Source organism: Ranitomeya imitator, chromosome 3, assembly GCF_032444005.1.
Source record: "Ranitomeya imitator isolate aRanImi1 chromosome 3, aRanImi1.pri, whole genome shotgun sequence".
Classification (NCBI taxonomy): Eukaryota; Metazoa; Chordata; class Amphibia; order Anura; family Dendrobatidae; genus Ranitomeya; species Ranitomeya imitator.
Genome location: NC_091284.1, coordinates 54,885,785 through 54,907,072, shown reverse-complemented (window position 1 = coordinate 54,907,072; position 21,288 = coordinate 54,885,785). Strand labels below are relative to the sequence as shown.

Sequence of the window (21,288 nt, the reverse complement as noted above, 5' to 3'; positions counted from 1 at the left end):
CTAACCCGTCGATATCTGTTTTATTAGTCTAATGTGTATGGGGGCTGAACAGTAGATATAATCTGTTATCTAATCAGAGTAGGTCTCTTAGAAGATTGGCCTTTGGTAATGTAGGGTGTAACTAACACAGTTGCTGCGAAGATAGCTGTCATGGGGTTCAGCAGGGCGCTTTCTTAACTTTTGAAGACATCCCAGAGCTGGTAACTTTTGAAGAATTACATTGTACACCTCTAAGTTCTCCAAGTTCCATTAAAATTGTCAGCTCTCCACTTCTGTTATTCAAGCATTTGGAATATTTATTATGTACCGTATATTACTGTGTTTTGTGGCCTTGTTTTTCTCTCTTTTATACATATGCTTTTGTCACCATGAAATGACCCATCAAAGTTATGATTACAAGCCGCTATGCAATAAATACAGTTATTAAGATCTTTTGACCAGTCAACAACTCTTATCTTGGATTGTGTAAAATGCTTAAAGATTAAGAAAAATATTTAGAATTGAGAGTCCTCAGTGGTTGATACCTTTTAATGGCTAACTGATAAGATGGTAACAAATTGCAAGCTTTCAAGACTACATACGTCTCTCCATCAGGCAAAGACTAAAACAAATTCTGAAGAATCACATATTTATGCACAACATAGTATAGAAAAAAAGAAAAAGGGAAAAACCATGGATCAAGATTAAGAAAAAACTTTAGCACTTTGGGACCATCAATTCCTATAATATTCTAAAAGACCATTTTATAAAATTGGTTATCAGGTGAATAGTTTTTTTTTTTAGCTTTCAAAAGGATTTGCAAGTATTGCTGTCCAAAATCAGTTTAAAGCGGCAGAGGACTGGCACCGATTGCTTTGTTCTGAGGGAGGAGAAGCAACAAGCCGATCTTGGCCAAGTTGACTACTATTCAAGTAAAATAGAGCTATGACTTTGCATTATTACAATAAACATAGACTAATATGCTTTTAGATATTTCTGCAGCAGACAAACATCAAGGTTGTATCACGGATTTCCAATAAGAAAATCAATTCTTCCTATGATATGAAAAAGTAGGACAAGCAAATGTGACACTATATGAATGGCATATTTACAATATGTTTTCTGAGTTACTGTTATGTATTTTAATGCTTTCTCTTTAATGGCATTTTTATTCGTGCAGCTATTGTTGTTCTGGCCAATTTGGAAGCCAATACGACTTATGAAGTCAAGGTTGCTGCTGTTAATGGTAAAGGACAAGGAGAATACAGTAAAATAGAAATTTTTCAGACTCTTCCTGTTCGTAAGTATAAAACATATGTGTTTTGCGATTCTTTGTGTTTTATGCGTTCATTTAATGTATTGTTACGTAGTTTAAAACATGTTAAAAAATTTTTATTCTGTGTTGTGTTGGATATTAGGGATTGTACAAGACCCAAATATTTAAATGATGCAATAGGAGTTATTCAATGTCCTTTTAGGCCTTTCACTGGGCCGAAAACAGAGTAGAAGCATTTTTTGAAGGATTCCTATAAAGGGGCGCACAACTTGCATCCCAGGGGCCACGATCAACCTACCATATCATTCTTTGAATCAAGTCATAGACAAGCTCCTTATATGCAAAAAATGTATGAGACAGTAATACCCCTTTAGCTTTATGAAATGGTTTAATCTCCCGATGTAACCTTCTGACCAGAAAAAGTAGTGCTCAGGAAGGTCACCGATGACTCGCTTCGTGGGAGATGCATTGCTACAGGTCTGGTTTTCAATATCATCATTAAAGAACAAAGCTGGGGCCAGATGAAATGTAGTATTACATGGCAGCCAAACTTTTCATCATGGAATCTTTTAAATACCCTAAAGCAAGGGTGGGCAATTAAGTTTCTCAAGTGCCATATCAAAGATTGTACCTGTTGTGGAGGGCCAAACCAACCGGACAAACTTAATCCTGCTAATTATTATTGTTTTATATCAATATTTATCACTTAATCTTGAGCCTAATTAAGCCAGATGACTCACTGCTACTGTTAATACAAGTAAAGTGTTCTTCCCTGTGGCAACTGATAAAAAACATACAGTATAATTGACTGCTTTATAATAATAATAATCTTTATTTATATAGCGCCAACATGTTCCTCAGCACTTTACAGTCTAACAGTTTCAAACACAACAGTCACAAGTAAAAACATTAACAATACAATAATTAAAGCGAAATAAGCCGCCTCTGCTCGTGAGAGCTGACAATCTACAATGAGGTGGGGGAGATACAAAGTACAGGTGTGTATTTACAATGATGTATTTACAATGATGGTCCAGCCATCTTCAGGGGGTGGGGGATAGATGGAAGTAGTGAATGGGCTACATACACAAACATAAAATGACTTTGATTAGTGACCGTGGTAGGCCGCTCTGAACAAATGTGTTTTGAGCGAGCGCCTAAAACTATTCAAGTTGTGGATGGTCCTAATATCTTGGGGTAGAGCATACCAGAGGATTGGCGCAGCGCGGGATAAGTCTTGTTGATGGGATTATGAGGTACGGATTAGTGCAGAGGTTAGTCAAAAGTCATTTGCAGAGAGCAGTGGTCGGTTAGGCCGATAGACCGAAATGAGAGAGACGATGGAAGGGGGTGCCGCACTGTGGAGAGCTTTGTGGGTGAGAACAAGTACTTTGAATTGGATTCTATAATGAATGGGTAGCCAGTGTAATGACTGGCGAAGAGCGGACATGTCTGAATACCGATTAGCTAGATGGACAACCCTAGCTGCTGCATTAAGGATAGACTGGAGAGGGGAAAGTCGAGTAAGGGGGAGGCCAATTAATAGAGCATTGCAGTAGTCCAGGCGGGAGTGGATCAAGGCTACAATGAGGGTTTTTGTTGTTTCCATGGTGAGAAAAGGGCGGATTCTAGAGATGTTCTTTAAGAGTAAGCGGCACGAGCAGGCAAGAGATTGTATATGGGAGGTGAAGGAGAGATCAGAGTCAAGCATAACACCCAGACAGCGCGCCTGCTGCCGGGGTGTTATTATGGTGCCAACCACAGAGAGGGAAATGTCAGACTTAGGGAGGTTAGTAGATGGTGGGAGCAGAAGAAATTCATTTTTGGAGAGGTTGAGTTTCAGATAGAGAGCGGACATGATTTTGGAGACTACGGACAGACAGTCACTGGCATGTAGAGATTGGTCACTGTTATATTTTACTGTCAGAAGGTCATTGGTCACTTTGATGAGTGCAGTTTCTGTTGAAGGTAGGGGCGGACGCCGGACTGTGAAGGGTCTAGGAGGGAATGAGTGGAGAGGTAACGGGTAAGGCGGCAGTAGATCAGGCGCTCCAAGAGTTTAGCGAGGAAGGGGAGATTGGAGACTGATCTTTAGTTGTTTGTGCAGGATGGGTCGAGGGTGGGTTTCTTTAGTAATGAAGTAATGGTAGTGTTTGAAGGGGGAGGGGAAAATGCCAGAGGAGAGGGAGAGATTAAAAATTTTAGTTAGGTGAGTTGTGACGACTAGAGAGAGAGACTGGAAGAGATGAGAGGGAACGGGGTCAGAAGTGCATGTAGTCGGACGAGAAGAAGAGAGGAGCTTGGACACCGCTTCTTCTGGGATGGGATCGAATGTGGATAGTGAGCCAGGGTAAATGCAGGAAGGGATGGGAGTCACTGCACTTGGTGGCTGGAAGCGGATTTCCTAACGGATATTATCTATTTTCTCTAAAAAGTGGGAGGCCAGGTCATCAGCACAAATGTCTGTGATAGAGGCTTGTGCTTTCGGCCTGAAGTGGAAGTGAAATGTGTCAAAAAGTTTCTTGGTGTTGTTGGATAGTGAGGAGATCAGGGTGGTGAAGTAGGTTTGTTTGGTTAGGTGAAGGGGCAGAATTCTAGGTTCTTAACATAAATTTGAAGTGTATAAAGTCTTCTGGTGTGCGAGTTTTCCTCCATAAGCGTTCAGCACACCTAGAGCATCGCTGGTTATCTTAAGCAATATATTATGCAGCTCACCTTTATTCAGCTGTTATATCTAAATCAACAGCTCACAACACAATATGATGGCTCACACAGTCCCCACACACATTGTGATGTCCCCGCATAGTATGATGCTCAACACAGCTCTCCACATAGTATGATGTCTTCACACAGCCACTCAAATAGTGTGTATCACTACAAACCCAGTCATGCTTTATACTGTACTGTCACACATGATGTCCCCATAAAGCCTCTCACATTGTATAATGCCTCTCCACAGTATGATGTCCCCACAGAGCCCATATCACAGCATAATGTCCCCACAATGCCCCCCATACAGTATTGATGTCCCTCAGACAGAGCCCCTTCCATCCCACACAGCCCCCTTACATAGTATAATATACCCACAAAGCCCCCTGACATAGTATAGTATCCCCACACAGCCCCTCACTCTTGTCCCTCAGAGCACAGCACAATGTCTATACTTGCACTTTAGGGCACAGCATAATGTCCCTAAACATGCCCCATGGGGCACATCATGATGTCCCTTAACATGCCCCATAGGCTGCAACATGATGACCCTACAATTTCCCACAATGTACTGTGAATTAGAAAAAAAACAGCTACATACCTCACTCCGTTTCCCCACTGCACCAGTCTGCGCTGTGTGCTGAGGCACAGCTGATGCAATGTAATCAAGTCATAGCACCTGCTGTTCTCTCAGATGCAAAGGCTTAGTGATGGAAGAGGCATCCAACAGCTCCCGCTTCTGTTAGGTTGGTCTGCAAGTCAGACCTTTAGGGATATTGGATGGCTGCCAAATGTGTGAATTTCTCCAGAGAAATGATGGACAGAGATCAGATGTGGTATCTGTATCAGCTGCGTTTATTCCAGGAACGGACCTTCAGTTTTATACACTTTTGAGTAGGCGTATACATCATGTTCGTGCGCAAATCAACTGTTTATTACATGTAAGATCATTCTCAATTAATCATACTTATTCCTAATAAGGCCAGAACTGTGGACAGGTGATTCTTACATAAAAAAGTTACTTGAGTTGAGACACGTAAGGGGCTAATGTCCTAAGTCCCCTTTCTTGATTAGGTTTCACCTATCTCAGCAGTTCCTAGTAGTCAACAGAATGATTTAGCAAAAGGCATGTCTGGACATATTCATGGAGACATATGTATGAATTATGAGAACCCACTTAGGTGGTCCCTGATTTCCCTATCACTTCCATCATTGTATTCACTGGTATCTGTTTCCTGAGGATGAAGATATCTAATAAAAGATAGATGCTGGCGCATGCGCGGACTCTGGCAGCGGCGGACATGTCGCGCTAAGCTCCGCTGTCCGATGGTCCCGAAATAACCCCTTTCAGCATCCAGGACACAGCAGAAACACCGCCTTCGGATCGCCTACACCCCCGGGAGTGCGACGGACGGTAATGCCTAAAAAAGGCAGTACAACTCAGCCAGCAGGCCGCTCCATATCGGAGCTCCTATTAAGCGGCAACGCATCCAAAATGGCCGCCGCGGCCGCCCCATCTCCGGCTGCAGCCCTGATGGCCGAGGGAGACGGAGAACAGGGAGAAGCAGCCGCAAACACAGAGACCACGGTCTCCACAGCGGCGCTTATAAAATCACTACAGGAGACCTTCCGGACAGAGCTGTCCTCTGCCATGCAAAGTATAGCGACACAGTTACAGGACGTTCTGCAGCGCACAACCTGCCTAGAGGAGAAGGTGGAGGCCATAACTGATGCATTGGAGGACGACCATGACACACTTAAGCGCCACACCGACCGCATCACTGAATTGGAGCTTCGGTGTGAAGATTACGAAAACAGGTCACGCAGGGGCAACCTGAGAATAAGAGGCCTCCCTGAACATATAGTCGCCCTAGAGGATACAGCGACCGCTCTCTTTAAAGCACTCCTGCCTGACTTAGATCCGACTCTCCTTCATATCACTAGAATTCACAGGGCCCTGGGTAGGCCTCGTTCGAGTGAAATACCTAGAGACGTAATATTAAAACTACACTACGAGGAAACGCGAGACTTAATCCTAATGGCAGCCAGAAACCAGCCTGTATTACCCGGCTTACCGGATACTGTCCATATTTATGCGGACATTGCGGCGGCCACGCTGGCCAGAAGGAGGTCACTCAGACCCATCACAGCCTCCCTCCAGGGAGCCCAGATTAAATACCGATGGGGGTTCCCTTTCGCCCTAAATTTTACAGCTAACTCACAATTATATGTCTGCCAGTCATTAGAGGAGGGAAAACAGGCGCTAACCAAAGCGGGAATACCGATTTCCACCGACATCCCACCTCTACCTCAAAGAAGATCCAGACCGATAAGGGAATGGAAGGACTCCCCCAGAACAAGGAGCCAAAATGCAAGGATCACCTGACTAGATGGGACATCAACATGAAAGGAAGTTGTGACTCGTTTGACAATTGCGGTCTCTACAATACCTGAATTTGTCCTATCTATTATATAATGGATCCAGATGAGTATATTAACAACCTGTGCCTGGTTTACATATCACAAGTTTATTATAGTTACCCAAATTCCACCCACCCTCCCCAACCCACCATCTTTCCCTACCCCACTATCCTTCCTCGCTTTTCCCATTTAACACCCCCCCACCCCTCCCCCTTTTTTTTTTTTTTTGTTATTTTACTAACCTCCCACAGGGGTTGGGACCCTCGGAGTCATCACATGCTGCCTGAAATTGGTGACCACTGGTTTACTACTTATTATGGGAACCCAGATCACCATAATACTTGGACTTAGTGTCCTTTTGACTGTACTATCTGTTTTGTCTGTTGCTGTCTTCCCCATGTCTGTCTTCTTCCTTATGTCTCTCTTTAGAAATAGTCGTTATATTCTCAAAATAACCAAACGCAGTGATGGGATAGAGGCTACTGTGACCTTAGTTTACTGCCTCACATTCATTAGCAATACACACACATTTAAACATGTGTAGAGTCCTTTCTCACAATGTCCGGGGATTCATTTCGCCTACAAAGCGCAAGAAGGCTTTTTTAGATTATCAGAAACAGAAACCTGATATAATATGTTTACAGGAGACTCATTTCCCTACCTCCTCATTCCCAAAGTACTTTGATTCGCACTTCTCACAACATTATCTGTCGTCCTGGGACCGCAAGAGGAGAGGTGTAGCCATCTTTATCAGAAATAACTTCCCATTTCAATGCACTAACACATACTCTGACCCAGAGGGTAGATTTGTCATCCTCCTTGGAACTTCCCAGGGCCTCAATATATACATCGTCAATAGTTACTCTCCTGCTGAGGCACAGACCCACACCTTTCAACTAATCTTATCAAAACTCACCTCATTCACATACCAACACCTTATCTGGTGTGGCGATTTCAACCTTACTATAAACCCATCACTAGATAGCAGCTCCTTAAAACCTACGGACATAACAAAAGCTGATAGGAAAAAGATCCTCCAACTGATGAGGGAAAATCATATTGCGGATGCTTGGAGGGAACTAAATGGGTCCATACGGGGATACACATACTACTCACCAGCGCAAAAATCCTACTCAAGAATAGACCTTCACCTAACCTCTGCTGCAACCCTCCCCTCGATCCTCTTTTCTCGGCATATCCCTTCATCATGGTCAGACCATGACGTTGTCCTATCAATGTTCAAATTTGACATTGTAACCTCTAGACTATTCAAATGGAGGTTGAATGAGTCCCTACTCAATGACTCTACCATTTTAGCAGACATTAAAAAAGACCTAAATATCTATTTTGAGGCCAATAACACTGGGGATGTTTCACCTGGCTCAGTGTGGATGGCACACAAAAAATTCATAATCGGATCCCTAATTAAAATTGCCTCTACTAAAAAGAAACAAAGATCGGAACAGCAGTTACAATTGGAAAACAAACTTTCTAAGTTGGAACAGGCAAACCAAACTAATACGTCGCTCTACTTAATCAAACAGATTCATGATGTTAAACTACAATTAAATACGCTATTAACAAACAGAACTGAAAAAACATTGACATGGATTAAATCATCTTTCTACAGATACGCCAACAAGCCCAGCAGCATGCTGGCTCGTATGCTCAGGAAAAGGGAACTTTTAAATAATATTCCCTCCATCAAGGACCCGAATGGTCATATTACGGCCCATCCAGAAGTAATTTATAATACATTTCACAAATACTACCAAATACTATATACTGCCCCCCAACCCCCCCCCCCCCTCCGCGACATCTTCATTCTTTTCTAGAAAAATTGACACTTCCTAAAATATCTACTCCAGCTGCTGCTTCCCTTCAGACCCCTGTCACTGTAGAGGAGGTAACACTAGCACTTAAAAATCTAAAAAAAAATAAAGCCCCCGGGCCCGATGGCCTTACTGCGATCTATTATAAAAAATTCGGAGATGTACTTACATCCCACATTCAACAATATTGTAATGCTCTACTAGATGGAAAGCAAATGCCATCTGAATTCTATACAGCTCACGTGACACTTATCCCTAAACCAAAGAAAGACCATTTATACCCCAAAAATTTCAGATCCATCTCCCTATTGAATGTAGACTTAAAAATTTTCACGTCCATCATTACTGCCAGACTTAATACCATCCTACCTGGTCTAATACATTGCAACCAAGTAGGATTTATACCCAAAAGGCAAGGCCCAGATAATATTAGACGAAATCTTAACCTCATACATTCAGCTAATCACCTCAAACAATCCCTTTTGGTGTTGGCTCTCGATATTGAGAAGGCCTTCGATTCCATCTCCTGGTCCTATCTATTCGAAGTCTTGGCAAAATTCGGCATTCCACCAAACATTATATCAAGCCTTAAATTATTATACGATAGCCCTACGGCTTAAAACTACCCTCTAATAAACCTACTCCTATCAATATACAGCGAGGCACGAGACAAGGTTGCCCGCTGTCCCCCGCCCTGTTTGCATTAGCTATGGAGCCCCTGGCAGAGGCAGTCCGAGTTAACCCCAATATACATGGACCACGAGACCTGGGCAAGCAGTATAAAACAAGTCTTTTTGCGGATGACCTACTTCTGACGCTCACCAACCCAATTACCACACTCCCGAACCTATTCACAGTCCTACATGACTTTGAGATGATTTCAGGCCTTAAAATTAACATAGATAAGTCAGAGGCCTTATTCATCAATACCCCAGGAGAAGTGCAGAATAACATAGTTTCCCAATTTAAATTCACTAAAAAAGATCATTACCTAACCTATTTGGGAGTAAACTTGACCCCGCATAAGTCGTCCTTATTCAAATGGAACTACCTCCCATTAATAAAGAGTCTCCAATCAGATCTTACTAGATGGTCCTCCATGACGCTCTCTTGGCTCGGCAGGTTACATGCCATTAAGATGGTCTCCCTCTTAAAATTTTTATACCTCTTCCGGTCCTTACCCATTTCGATACCGTCTAGAACAATACATGAGATCCATATCATGATCTCAAAATTCCTTTTGCAGCGAAAGAAACCCCGGATCAGACAAAAAACCCTATTTAGACACAGGAGGTTGGGTGGATTATCTATACCCAACTTTATGCTGTATTACAAATCGGCTCAATTAGCCCAGCTAGCATCGTCCTGCACTGATAAAAACACTCAACCTAGATGGATTGAGTTGGAATCCTTCTTGTTGGCACCTTTTTCCCTTCCGGGCCTTCTTTGGACTATGCAAAAACTCCCAAAGGGTATACACATAGCAGCCCCATTCACTTTCCATTCCTTAATCATTTGGTGAAAAGAGAGATTTAAGCATAATCTCCAATCTAAATCCTCCCTGATGACACACCTCTTCCATAATCCTGACTTTTTACCAGGGCTGGACCCCCGCCCATTCTCATGGTGGATCTCGAATGGCATTTTCACTTTGAGGCAGCTTTGCACCCCATTCCACACGTTACTTACCCGACAAGAGTTTACTCAGAAATTCACCCCACCAGCAAGAGAGGCACTACGCATATGTCAAATATTCCATTTTGCTAACCAGATATTACAACATAGGGTTCCCCCGCGCCCGACTAACTATGAACAAAGATGTATGATAGACCCCTTGGGAAGAGGAACCATTTCACTCATTTACTCATCCTTAAATGACACCCAGGGAGATGAAAAACTAAAATTCATGGAACAGTGGGAGGCTGATCTAAATATATCAATGTCCTTAGAGGAATGGCGTAGAAGTTGTATTACACTTACCAGGGGAAGTTGTCAAACGTCGCTAATTGAGACATCTATAAAGCTCTTGCACAGAACCTATCTAGTCCCAAGTAAATTGCACGCCATATACCCTAACACATCAGATCGTTGTTTCCAGGGATGTGGGGCGCGGGGCGACATAGAACATGTCTGGTGGGGATGCCCGGTGGTCTCGGCACTGTGGAGGGGGGTACGGTCTGTGGTGGAGAGAATGTCTGGCAAGAGAGTTTTATTAAACCCTACAGTGTTTCTTCTAGGGACTAAGATACCGGGTTCTTCCAATAAGCTTCACAATTTGGTTGCCCAACTCTGTATGGCAGCAAGACTACACATTGCATCGAAATGGAAGACTCCCTCGCTTTCGATGTCGGCGGTAATGAACAAGATGAACACCATACTTCTCTATGAGCGTATCCAGGCCACGAGAAATGACACATGGGACATTTTCTATCAGACTTGGCGACCTTGGATTGACATGGATGTTAATAGTAATCTGGAACAGACCTTATTATTATCCTTGTGATGGTTTTGACTCTTTTTGCACTCATTCCTGTTGCAAAATGCTCAATGGCTATTCAACCCCCCCCCCCCCTATCCTTACGTGTTTTCCTTCTTTGTCCATGTATTACTGTTTTAATGTTTACTTTGAATAAGTTTAGTTGTTCTTATTATACGACTCATGTTCTTATGTTACATAATTTACATTTACAATTGAATGATAATCCCTTGCAAGGGATAATTACTGTTAAATTTTATTGAGAAAATAAAAATCTATTGAAACTAAAAGATAGATGCTGTACAGGTGGTGGCCATGTAGTGCAGGACACCACTGAATCCAACTGTTTGGCTAGCCCAATCTGTGGTCAGCACAAACACCCAAAGGGCCACATGTTGCTCTTGGGCCACACTTTGCCTACGTCTGCCCGAAAGCATACCTGTTCACTGAACTATCTGATAATGGCCACTACGCAATATACGGAGCTGTGGTGTTTTGGCTAATTATATTATATACTTCTAGCAACCATAGGACTTGCTAAGAGTTGATGAGTGGGATTGACAGGCACTGATATATTTGGTATTGATTGCTTAGCCAGTAGCTAGGTTATCAATATTTCAGCCTTGGACAAATATTTAAACCAGGAAAATTTTCTTTTAACAAAATGCATTTTCTATTGCCAAGTGATAAGCACCATGATGTTTGACAATAGTGATTCAGTTTTGTTCAATTTGGTTAATTAATTCAATACTAAAACACTCACCAAAAATGAGAAAGCAGCAAAAGGTATAAATAATATCAATAATTACAATTTAGAATTTGTTTTGCTTTTTTCTTTCTTTAAGGATAAAAGTGCAGTCATTTCTCCCTTTGGATTTCACAGCTAGCTATAGTTAATGGTCACAATAGACCTTTTATAAAAAAAAAATAAATGGTGCAATTAGTTGTTAATCATGCTTCCGGTCTTGCTATTTTGCTGGAAACATCAGTTTACCAATAGTATTGCATTGCAGTGTGTAGAATAAAATGAGAATCGATCCTCAAATGACTATTTAACAATTGTCTAAATAAAATTTGTAATTTCCCCAATTTTTTTTCCAAATCTTCTAATGGCTGAAAAATCATTATCCAGTATGTGAATTGACTAAACAAAGAAATAAAATCAATTATTTTGTATTATCGCTCAATCTGTCTTGTCTTTAACCAAAACCTCACCGGTATAAGATGTGCTGAATTTCAATGCTCCAGAATACAGGAAAGAGATATATCTTGGTACCGTGTTAGCCAGTAGACAGAAAAATATTTAGAATTGAGAGTCCTCAGTGGTTGATGCCTTTTAATGGCTAACTGAAAAGATGGTAACAAATTGCAAGCTTTCGAGACTACATACGTCTCTTCATCAGGCAAAGACTAAAACAAATTCTGAAGAATCACATATTTATTCACAACATCGTATAGAAAAAAAAAAAAAACCACCATGGATAAGCCAGGTGACATGAAGCAGAATTACCATGGGTGATAAACAGTTACGTCCATAAATATTGGGCCAATTCTTAGATAAGGATTGTTTTATTGTCCTCACGCGACCAATCACAAGCCGCGACGTCATCGAAGGTCCTTCAGGCGTTCATTCTTAGGAAGGAAGGCTGCCGGTAAGAACCCGGGCGCGTCCGAGAGTAAGTATATCAATATTTTTTATTTTGATTCTTTATTTTACACTTGAATATGGATCCCAGGGCCTGAAGGAGAGTTTCCTCTCCTTCAGACCCTGGGAACCATTAGAAACCCAATGCACTGCATTGGGTTTCGAGTTTCGGCCGACCCCGACTTTTCTATAGGATCGGCCGATTTCACTCGACCCGACTTTTGAAAAAGTCGAGTTTCGTGAAACCCGACCCGATCCTATAAAAAGAAAAGTCGCTCAACCCTAGTATCAACCACTGAGGACTCTCAATTCTAAATATTTTTCAATGCTCCAGAATATGATCTTTACACCAGCTCGTGGCTTTACACCAGTAATCATGCTGGGACTGATCCTGCTCACTAATCACTACTCATGTTTTAAAAAAGTCTGATGCAGTGGAAAAGAACAAAAAGCCACAATTTGTTTGGGAATTACACCCTTCTGCAAACTTTGCAATTTTTTAACAATGATCCTGGTCAGGTATGTGGCCAAACCAAGGCCTTAAAAGCAATGTGTCATCAGAAAGTGACCTAAGTATTAAGTCTTGTTTGACAAAGGGGTCAGATACTTATTTCTCCCTGCAGAATGCAAATAAATTCATATAATTTATACAATGTTGTTTTCTGGAATTCATTTCTGATATTCCATCTCTCAATGTTAAAATTAACCTACCCTTAAGGCTACTTTCACACTAGCGTCGTGCACTGCATGTCGCAATGCGTCGTTTTGGAGAAAAAACGCATCCTGCTAAATTGCTTGCAGGATGCATTTTTTCTTCATTGACTAACATTAGTGACGCATTGCGACGCTTTGCCACACGTCGCAACCGTCGTGCGACGGTTGCGTCGTGTTATGGCGGACCGTCACCACCAAAAAACATTGCATGTAACGCTTTTTTGTGCGTTGTGACCGTCTTTTCTGACCGCGCATGCGCGGCCAGAACTCCGCCCCAACCTCCCCGCACCTCACAATGGGGCAGCGGATGCATTGAAAAACAGCATCCGCTGCCCCATTGTGCGGCGCTTCCACAGTATGCGTCGGTGCGCCGCAACGTCGCATAGCGACGAGCAGTGCACGACGCTAGTGTGAAATTAGCCTAACCTCTTTCTGACCTCGGACGAGATAGTACGTCCGAGGTCAGATACCGCACTTTGATGCCGGGCTGAGGCAGTGAGCCCGCATCAAATCCGGGACATGTGCCCGCAATAGCGGCGGGTGAAATCGTGATTCACCAGCCGCTATTAACTAGTTAAATGCCGCCAACAGCTGCATTTAAGCGGCGCTTCTGGCTCCGTGGCAGGAAATGAACGCATTGCCGACCCTGTCACATGATCGGGGGTCAGCGATGCGTCAGGTGCTTGAGACCTCTATGGTTACTGATGCCGGCCTGCTGTAAGCGCCCCCTGTGGTCGGCGCTCATAGCACACCTGCATTTCTGCTGCAGAGCAGCGATTTAATGACCACTGCTATGTAGCAGAGCCAATCGAGTGGTGCCAGCTTCTGGCCTCCTATGGAGGCTATTGAAGCATGGCAAAAGTTAAAACAAAATTTAAAAAAAAGTGAAAAAAATAAAAAAGTATAAACGTTTAAATCACCCCCCTTTCGCCCCATTCAAAATAAATCAATAAAAAAAATCAAACCTACACATATTTAGTATCGCTGCGTTCAGAATCATCCGATCTATCAAAAAAATGGATTAACCTGATCGCTAAATGGCGTAGCGAGAAAAAAAATTGAAATGCCAGAATTACGCTTTTTTGGTTGCCGTGACATTGCATTAAAATGGAATAATGGCGATCAAAAGAATGTATCTGCATCAAAATGCTATCATTATAAATGCCAGCTCAGCACGCAAAAAATAAGCCCTCACCTGACCCCAGATCATTAAATATGGAGACGCTACGGATATCGGAAAATGGCACAATTTTGTTTTTTTTTAGCAAAGTTTGGAATTTTTTTTCACCACTTAGATAAAAGAGAACCTAGACATGTTTGGTGTCTATGAACTCGTAATGACCTGTAGAATCATAATGGTAGGTCACTTTTACATTTAGCAAACCTAGTAAAAAAGCCAATCAAAAAACAAGTGTGGGATTGCGCTTTTTTTGCAATTTCATCGAACTTGGAATTTTTTTCCCATTTTCCAGTACTTGACATGCTAAAACCAATGATGTTGTTCAAAAGTGCAACTTGTTGTGCAAAAAATAAGCCCTCACGTGGCCATATTGATGGAAAAATGAAAAAGTTATGGCTCTGGGAAGAAGGGGAGCAAAAAACGAACACGGAAAAACGGAAAATCCCAAGGTCATGAAGGGGTTAAAATTATACGATATGATACACTTTATTGATCCCAGGAGAAATTACGGTATTACAGCAGCAATACAAACAGCAGTACATAAAATATTATGACACAAATCTTGCACAAGTATACCAACATTACATAACAAATAAATGTGGGTAGTTCATGTATATAAATAAGTCACTGTCAATTGACATTAGTACACCTGCAATCAGTCATTGTTGTCTACCACCCTTAGTAAATTATTATACATTCCCACAGGAGTAGGTTCAAACGATTTCCTGAACTTCTCCTTCTTACACCTTCTTACACCTTAGTCAGGTTAGGCAGCTGCTGAATGTGCTCTTCTGCTTTAAGAACAGCTCGTGTAGTGGGCGTGTATTATTGATCATTATAGCCCTACACTTCTTCTGAATTCTATCCTCCAATACCTCCTCAAAAGAGTCCAAATGGAGGCCAACAGCCGCGCTTGTCTTCTTGGTAAATTTGTAGAGCTTATTAGTGTCAGATACTCACAAACTACTGCCCCAGCATATGATAGCAAAAAACAAAAATGACGCTTGCCACAACGGACTGGTAGAACATTTCCAGCATTTTACTGCACACATTGAATGACCTGAGCTTCTGAAGAAAGTACAGTCGGCTCATTCCCTTCTTGTAAACCTTTTCTGTATGACACCTCCAATCGAGTTTACTGTCAAGGTGAGCCCCCAAATATTTGCAGCTCTCAACAATCTCAACCTCCTGGCCAGCAATATTGATTGGTAATTAATCCTCCTTTTTCTTTCTGTAAAACTCACCACCAACTCCTTGGTTTTCTTTACGTTTAGTTTAAGACAGTTAGTCCGGCACCAATCCACAAAATGAGAAACCACCCTTCTATATTCCTTATCCCCCCGGCCCCCCACAATGCCCCTTACAATCACTGAGTCATCTGAAAATTTTTGGAGGTGACAAAAATCTGATTTATACTGAAAGTCAGCTGTATACAATGTGAAGAGGAAGGGCGACAGCACTGTACCCTGAGGGGCTCCAATACTGCTCCGTACACTGCCAGATACCACCACCCTTATCCTTACAAATTGCAGCCTGTCCTTCAGGTAGTCATTTATCCAGTTCACCATCCCTCATCTACCACCATATCAGTCAACTTATTACATAGTAAGGGTGGCTGTAAGGTATTGAAATCACTTGAGAAGTCAAAGAACATGGCGCAAACTACAGATCCATCATTGTCCAAGAATGAATGTACTGTATGTAGCAGAGACACTACAGCATCATCCACCCCAATCTCTGCTGGTACGCAAACTGTAGGGGGTCAGTAAAAGCCCTCACCATCGGACACAAGTAGGCAGTATTATTCTCTCCAAGAACTTCATAGCATGTGATGTTAAGGCCACTGGACAACAGTCTTGAAAGGAAGTTGGAAAAGTGGTCTTAGGAACCGGCACCAGGCAGGTGGTCTTCCACAGATCTGGTACACCCTGTGAATGAAGGCTCCAGTTAAACAGCTCCTGGAAGACAGTACGCAGTTGGTTTGCACACGCACATGGACTGAGGCCATCGGGCTCAGCTGTTTTACCAATAACAAGTCTACTAAACAGTCTTCTCACGTCTCTTTGGGAGACGGTGCAAGCAGGCAGTTTATCCCCAATGTCAATGCTGCCTATCGTTTCCCAGCTCCATCCCCCATTCCTGATGACACTGTGCTTGTGTTGGGGAATCTGTTGAAAAACTCGTTCATTTCATTACCAAGGGCAGATCCACTTCCCCACACTCTGGCTTTGCCTTAACCCCTTACCGGCATCGGACGTACTATACCGTCCGATGCCGGCTCCCCTGCTTTGATGCAGGGCTCCGCGGTGAGCCCGCACCAAAGCCGGGACATGTCAGCTGTTTTGAACAGCTGACATGTGCCCGTAATAGGCGCGGGCAGAATCGCGATCTGCCCGCACCTGTTAACTAGTTAAATGCCGCTGTGAAACGCAGACAGCGGCATTTAACCACCGCTTCCGGCCGGGCGGCCGGAAATGACGTCATCGCCGACCCCTGTCACATGTCCGGGGGTCGGCGATGCGTCTCCATTGTAGCCATAGAGGTCCTTGAGACCTCTATGGTTACTGATTGCCCGTCGCTGTGAGCGCCACCCTGTGGTCGGCGCTCACAGCACACGTGCAATTCTGCTACATAGCAGCGATCAGCAGATCGCTGCTATGTAGCAGAGCTGATCGTGCTGTGCCTGCTTCTAGCCTCCCATGGAGGCTATTGAAGCATGGCAAAAGTTAAAAAAAAAAGTTTAAAAAAACATAAAAGTTTAAATCACCCCCCTTTCGCCCCAATCAAAATAAATCAATAAAAAAAATATCAAATCTACGCATATTTGGTATCGCCGCGCTCAGAATTGCCCGATCTATCAAATAAAAAAAAGTATTAACCTGATCGCTAAACAGCGTAGCGGGAAAAAAACTCGAAACGCCAGAATTACGTTTTTTTGGTCGCTGCGACATTGCATTAAAATGCAATAACGGGCGATCAAAAGAACGTATCTGCACCGAAATGCTATCATTAAAAACGTCATCTCGGCGCGCAAAAAATAAGCCCTCAACCGACCCCAGATCACGAAAAATGGAGACGCTACGAGTATCGGAAAATGGCGCAATTTTTTTTTTTTTTTTTTTTTTAGCAAAGTTTGGAATTTTTTTTCACCACTTAGATAAAAAATAACCTAGACATGTTTGGTGTCTATGAACTCATAATGACCTGGAGAATCATAATGGCAGGTCAGTTTTAGCATTTAGTGAACCTAGCAAAAAAGCCAAACAAAAAACCAATGTGGGATTGCACTTTTTTTGCAATTTCACCGCACTTGGAATTTTTTTCCCGTTTTCTAGTACACGACATGCTAAAACCAATGATGTCGTTCAAAAGTACAACTCGTCCCGCAAAAAATAAGCCCTCACATGGCCAAATTGACGGAAAAATAAAAAAGTTATGGCTCTGGGAAGGAGGGGAGCGAAAAACGAACACGGAAAAACGAAAAATCCCCCGGTCATGAAGGGGTTAAACCCAGTTAGCTGTTTCATGCCAGACCACACCTTCATGGAATTGTAGTGTGACAATTTATTTTCTAATTTAATTTGGAACACCTCACAGGCATTCTTAATTTTCCCCTTTAAATACCCTTGTAACAATTTCAGTTTCTTTGTATCCTTAATTTTAAATGCCATTTTCTTCTTCTTTAGTAAGTAGTGTTGAGCATTCCGATACCGCAAGTATCGGGTATCGGCCGATACTTGCGGTATCGGAATTCCGATACCGAGATCCGATACTTTTGTGGTATCGGGTATCGGTATCGGATCCATAGGGATGTGTAAAATAAAGAATTAAAATAAAAAATATTGATATGCTCACCTCTCCGGCGGCCCCTGGACATCACGCTGGTAACCGGCCGGCTTCTTTGTTTAAAATGAGCGCCTTTAGGACCTGAGAATGACGTCGCGGCTTCTGATTGGTCGCGTGCCACCCATGTGACCGCCACGCGACCAATCAGAAGCCGCGACGTCATTCTCATTCACTAAACTCCTAATTCTAGGAATTGAGGACCTGCGAATGACGTCGCGGCTTCTGATTGGTCGTGTGGCGGTCACATGAGCGGCACGCGACCAATCAGAAGCCGCGACGTCATTCGCAGGTCCTAAAGGCGCTCATTTTAAACAAAGAAGCCGGCCGGTTACCAGCGTGATGTCCAGGGGCCGCCGGAGAGGTGAGCATATCAATATTTTTTATATTAATTCTTTATTTTACACCTCACTGTGGATCCCAGGGCCTGAAGGAGAGTTTCCTCTCCTTCAGACCCTGGGAACCATTACAGGATACATTCCGATACTTGATGTCCCATTGACTTGTATTGGTATCGGATATCGGTATCGGCGATATCCGATATTTTTCGGATATCGGCCGATACTATCCGATACCGATACTTTCAAGTATCGGACGGTATCGCTCAACACTATTAGTAAGTGTTTCCATTCTTTTGTAATCCAAGGCTTGTTATTTGCGTAAAACATCGAATCTTTTGGGATCAAATACTTATTTCCCCCACTGTGTGTGTGTGTGTATATATATATATATATATATATATATATATATATATATATATATATATATATACAGGGAACAGCACAGAAATACTTATCTTCGGGTACAGGGCCCCCAGACAACCAGTCCACCGATCATCCAAGTTTTCATAAAAGTTCAAAAAAGAGGCAGCACTCCATTATTCCAGTGTAAAAACGTGCAGGGTTTAATTAACCCACATGTTCACAGGGTAAAGTAACACAACTAAACATAAAATGCACTGTATAAATCTGAGAGGATAAGACTAATATGTTTTAAATTAGCACATAATGTACTGTATAATCTTTGCACGTATGCACTTTATAATCTAAGAGGCACCTTATGAAGTATATTTGATTAAACACAATTAAGGATGATTAAGAGATGTATAAATATAGAGCACATGGACATACTCACTGCTTGAGAAAGGCTCAATGTGAGCTGAAACGTTGCCTGAACATGTGGGTAAATTAAACCCTGCACGTTTTTACACTGGAATAATGGAGTGCTGCCTCTTTTTTGAACATATATGAACATATATATGTGTGTGTGTGTGTATATATATATATATATATATATATATATATATATACACAGTATGTGTATATATACAGTGGGGCAAAAAATTATTTAGTCAGTCAGCAATAGTGCAAGTTCCACCACTTAAAAAGATGAGAGGCGTCTGTAATTTACATCATAGGTAGACCTCAACTATGGGAGACAAACTGAGAAAAAAAAAATCCTGAAAATCACATTGTCTGTTTTTTTAACAATTTATTTGCATATTATGGTGGAAAATAAGTATTTGGTCAGAAACAAACAATCAAGATTTCTGGCTCTCACAGACCTGTAACTTCTTCTTTAAGAGTCTCCTCTTTCCTCCACTCAATACCAGTAGTAATGGCACCTGTTTAAACTTGTTATCAGTATAAAAAGACACCTGTGCACACACTCAAACAATCTGACTCCAAACTCCACTATGGTGAAGACCAAAGAGCTGTCAAAGGACACCAGAAACAAAATTGTAGCCCTGCACCAGGCTGGGAAGACTGAATCTGCAATAGCCAACCAGCTTGGAGTGAAGAAATCAACAGTGGGAGCAATAATTAGAAAATGAAAGACATACAAGACCACTGATAATCTCCCTCGATCTGGGGCTCCACGCAAAATCCCACCCCGTGGGGTCAGAATGATCACAAGAACGGTGAGCAAAAATCCCAGAACCACGCGGGGGGACCTAGTGAATGAACTGCAGAGAGCTGGGACCAATGTAACAAGGCCTACCATAAGAAACACACTACGCCACCATGGACTCAGATCCTGCAGTGCCAGACGTGTCCCACTGCTTAAGCCAGTACATGTCCGGGCCCGTCTGAAGTTTGCTAGAGAGCATTTGGATGATCCAGAGGAGTTTTGGGAGAATGTCCTATGGTCTGATGAAACCAAACTGGAACTGTTTGGTAGAAACACAACTTGTCGTGTTTGGAGGAAAAAGAATACTGAGTTGCATCCATCAAACACCATACCTACTGTAAAGCATGGTGGTGGAAACATCATGCTTTGGGGCTGTTTCTCTGCAAAGGGGCCAGGACGACTGATCCGGGTACATGAAAGAATGAATGGGGCCATGTATCGTGAGATTTTGAGTGCAAACCTCCTTCCATCAGCAAGGGCATTGAAGATGAAACGTGGCTGGGTCTTTCAACATGACAATGATCCAAAGCACACCGCCAGGGCAACGAAGGAGTGGCTTCGTAAGAAGCATTTCAAGGTCCTGGAGTGGCCTAGCCAGTCTCCAGATCTCAACCCTATAGAAAACCTTTGGAGGGAGTTGAAAGTCCGTGTTGCCAAGCGAAAAGCCAAAAACATCACTGCTCTAGAGGAGATCTGCATGGAGGAATGGGCCAACATACCAACAACAGTGTGTGGCAACCTTGTGAAGACTTACAGAAAATGTTTGACCTCTGTCATTGCCAACAAAGGATATATTACAAAGTATTGAGATGAAATTTTGTTTCTGACCAAATACTTATTTTCCACCATAATATGCAAATAAATTGTTAAAAAAACAGACAATGTGATTTTCTGGATTTTTTTTTCTCAGTTTGTCTCCCATAGTTGAGGTCTACCTATGATGTAAATTACAGACGCCTTTCATCTTTTTAAGTGGTGGAACTTGCACTATTGCTGACTGACTAAATACTTTTTTGCCCCACTGTATATATATATATATATATATATATATATATATATATATATATATATATATAAATACATATATATATATATATATATATATATATATATATATATATATATACACATACTGTGTATATTACGTATATTACAATATATATAAATTTGCAAGGTTTTTCTTCTTCATATTGCAATCTGAATAGTAAGAATTAGAAATCTATCAATTTTCACAATTTTTATCAATGAGGCTATTGTAGCTTCCTACTTCATGTTCTTTCGCCAAATTCACATGTAAATTAG

General features: G+C 42.1%; 1 protein-coding gene across 4 annotated transcripts in view; it reads left to right on the top strand.

Annotated features, from left to right (window-relative positions):
• Positions 1-21,288, top strand: part of NCAM2 (neural cell adhesion molecule 2) — a 627,216-nt gene that overhangs the window by 472,553 nt on the left and 133,375 nt on the right. For 3 of the 4 annotated variants that reach the window (XM_069760881.1, XM_069760880.1, XM_069760882.1), the window contains exon 13: positions 1,160-1,279. In XM_069760881.1, coding sequence (XP_069616982.1) covers positions 1,160-1,279 — 120 coding nt within the window. Of the gene's footprint in view, positions 1-1,159; positions 1,280-10,454; positions 11,870-21,288 lie in introns of those variants that run through there. The other variant, XM_069760883.1, reaches the window with a different exon arrangement.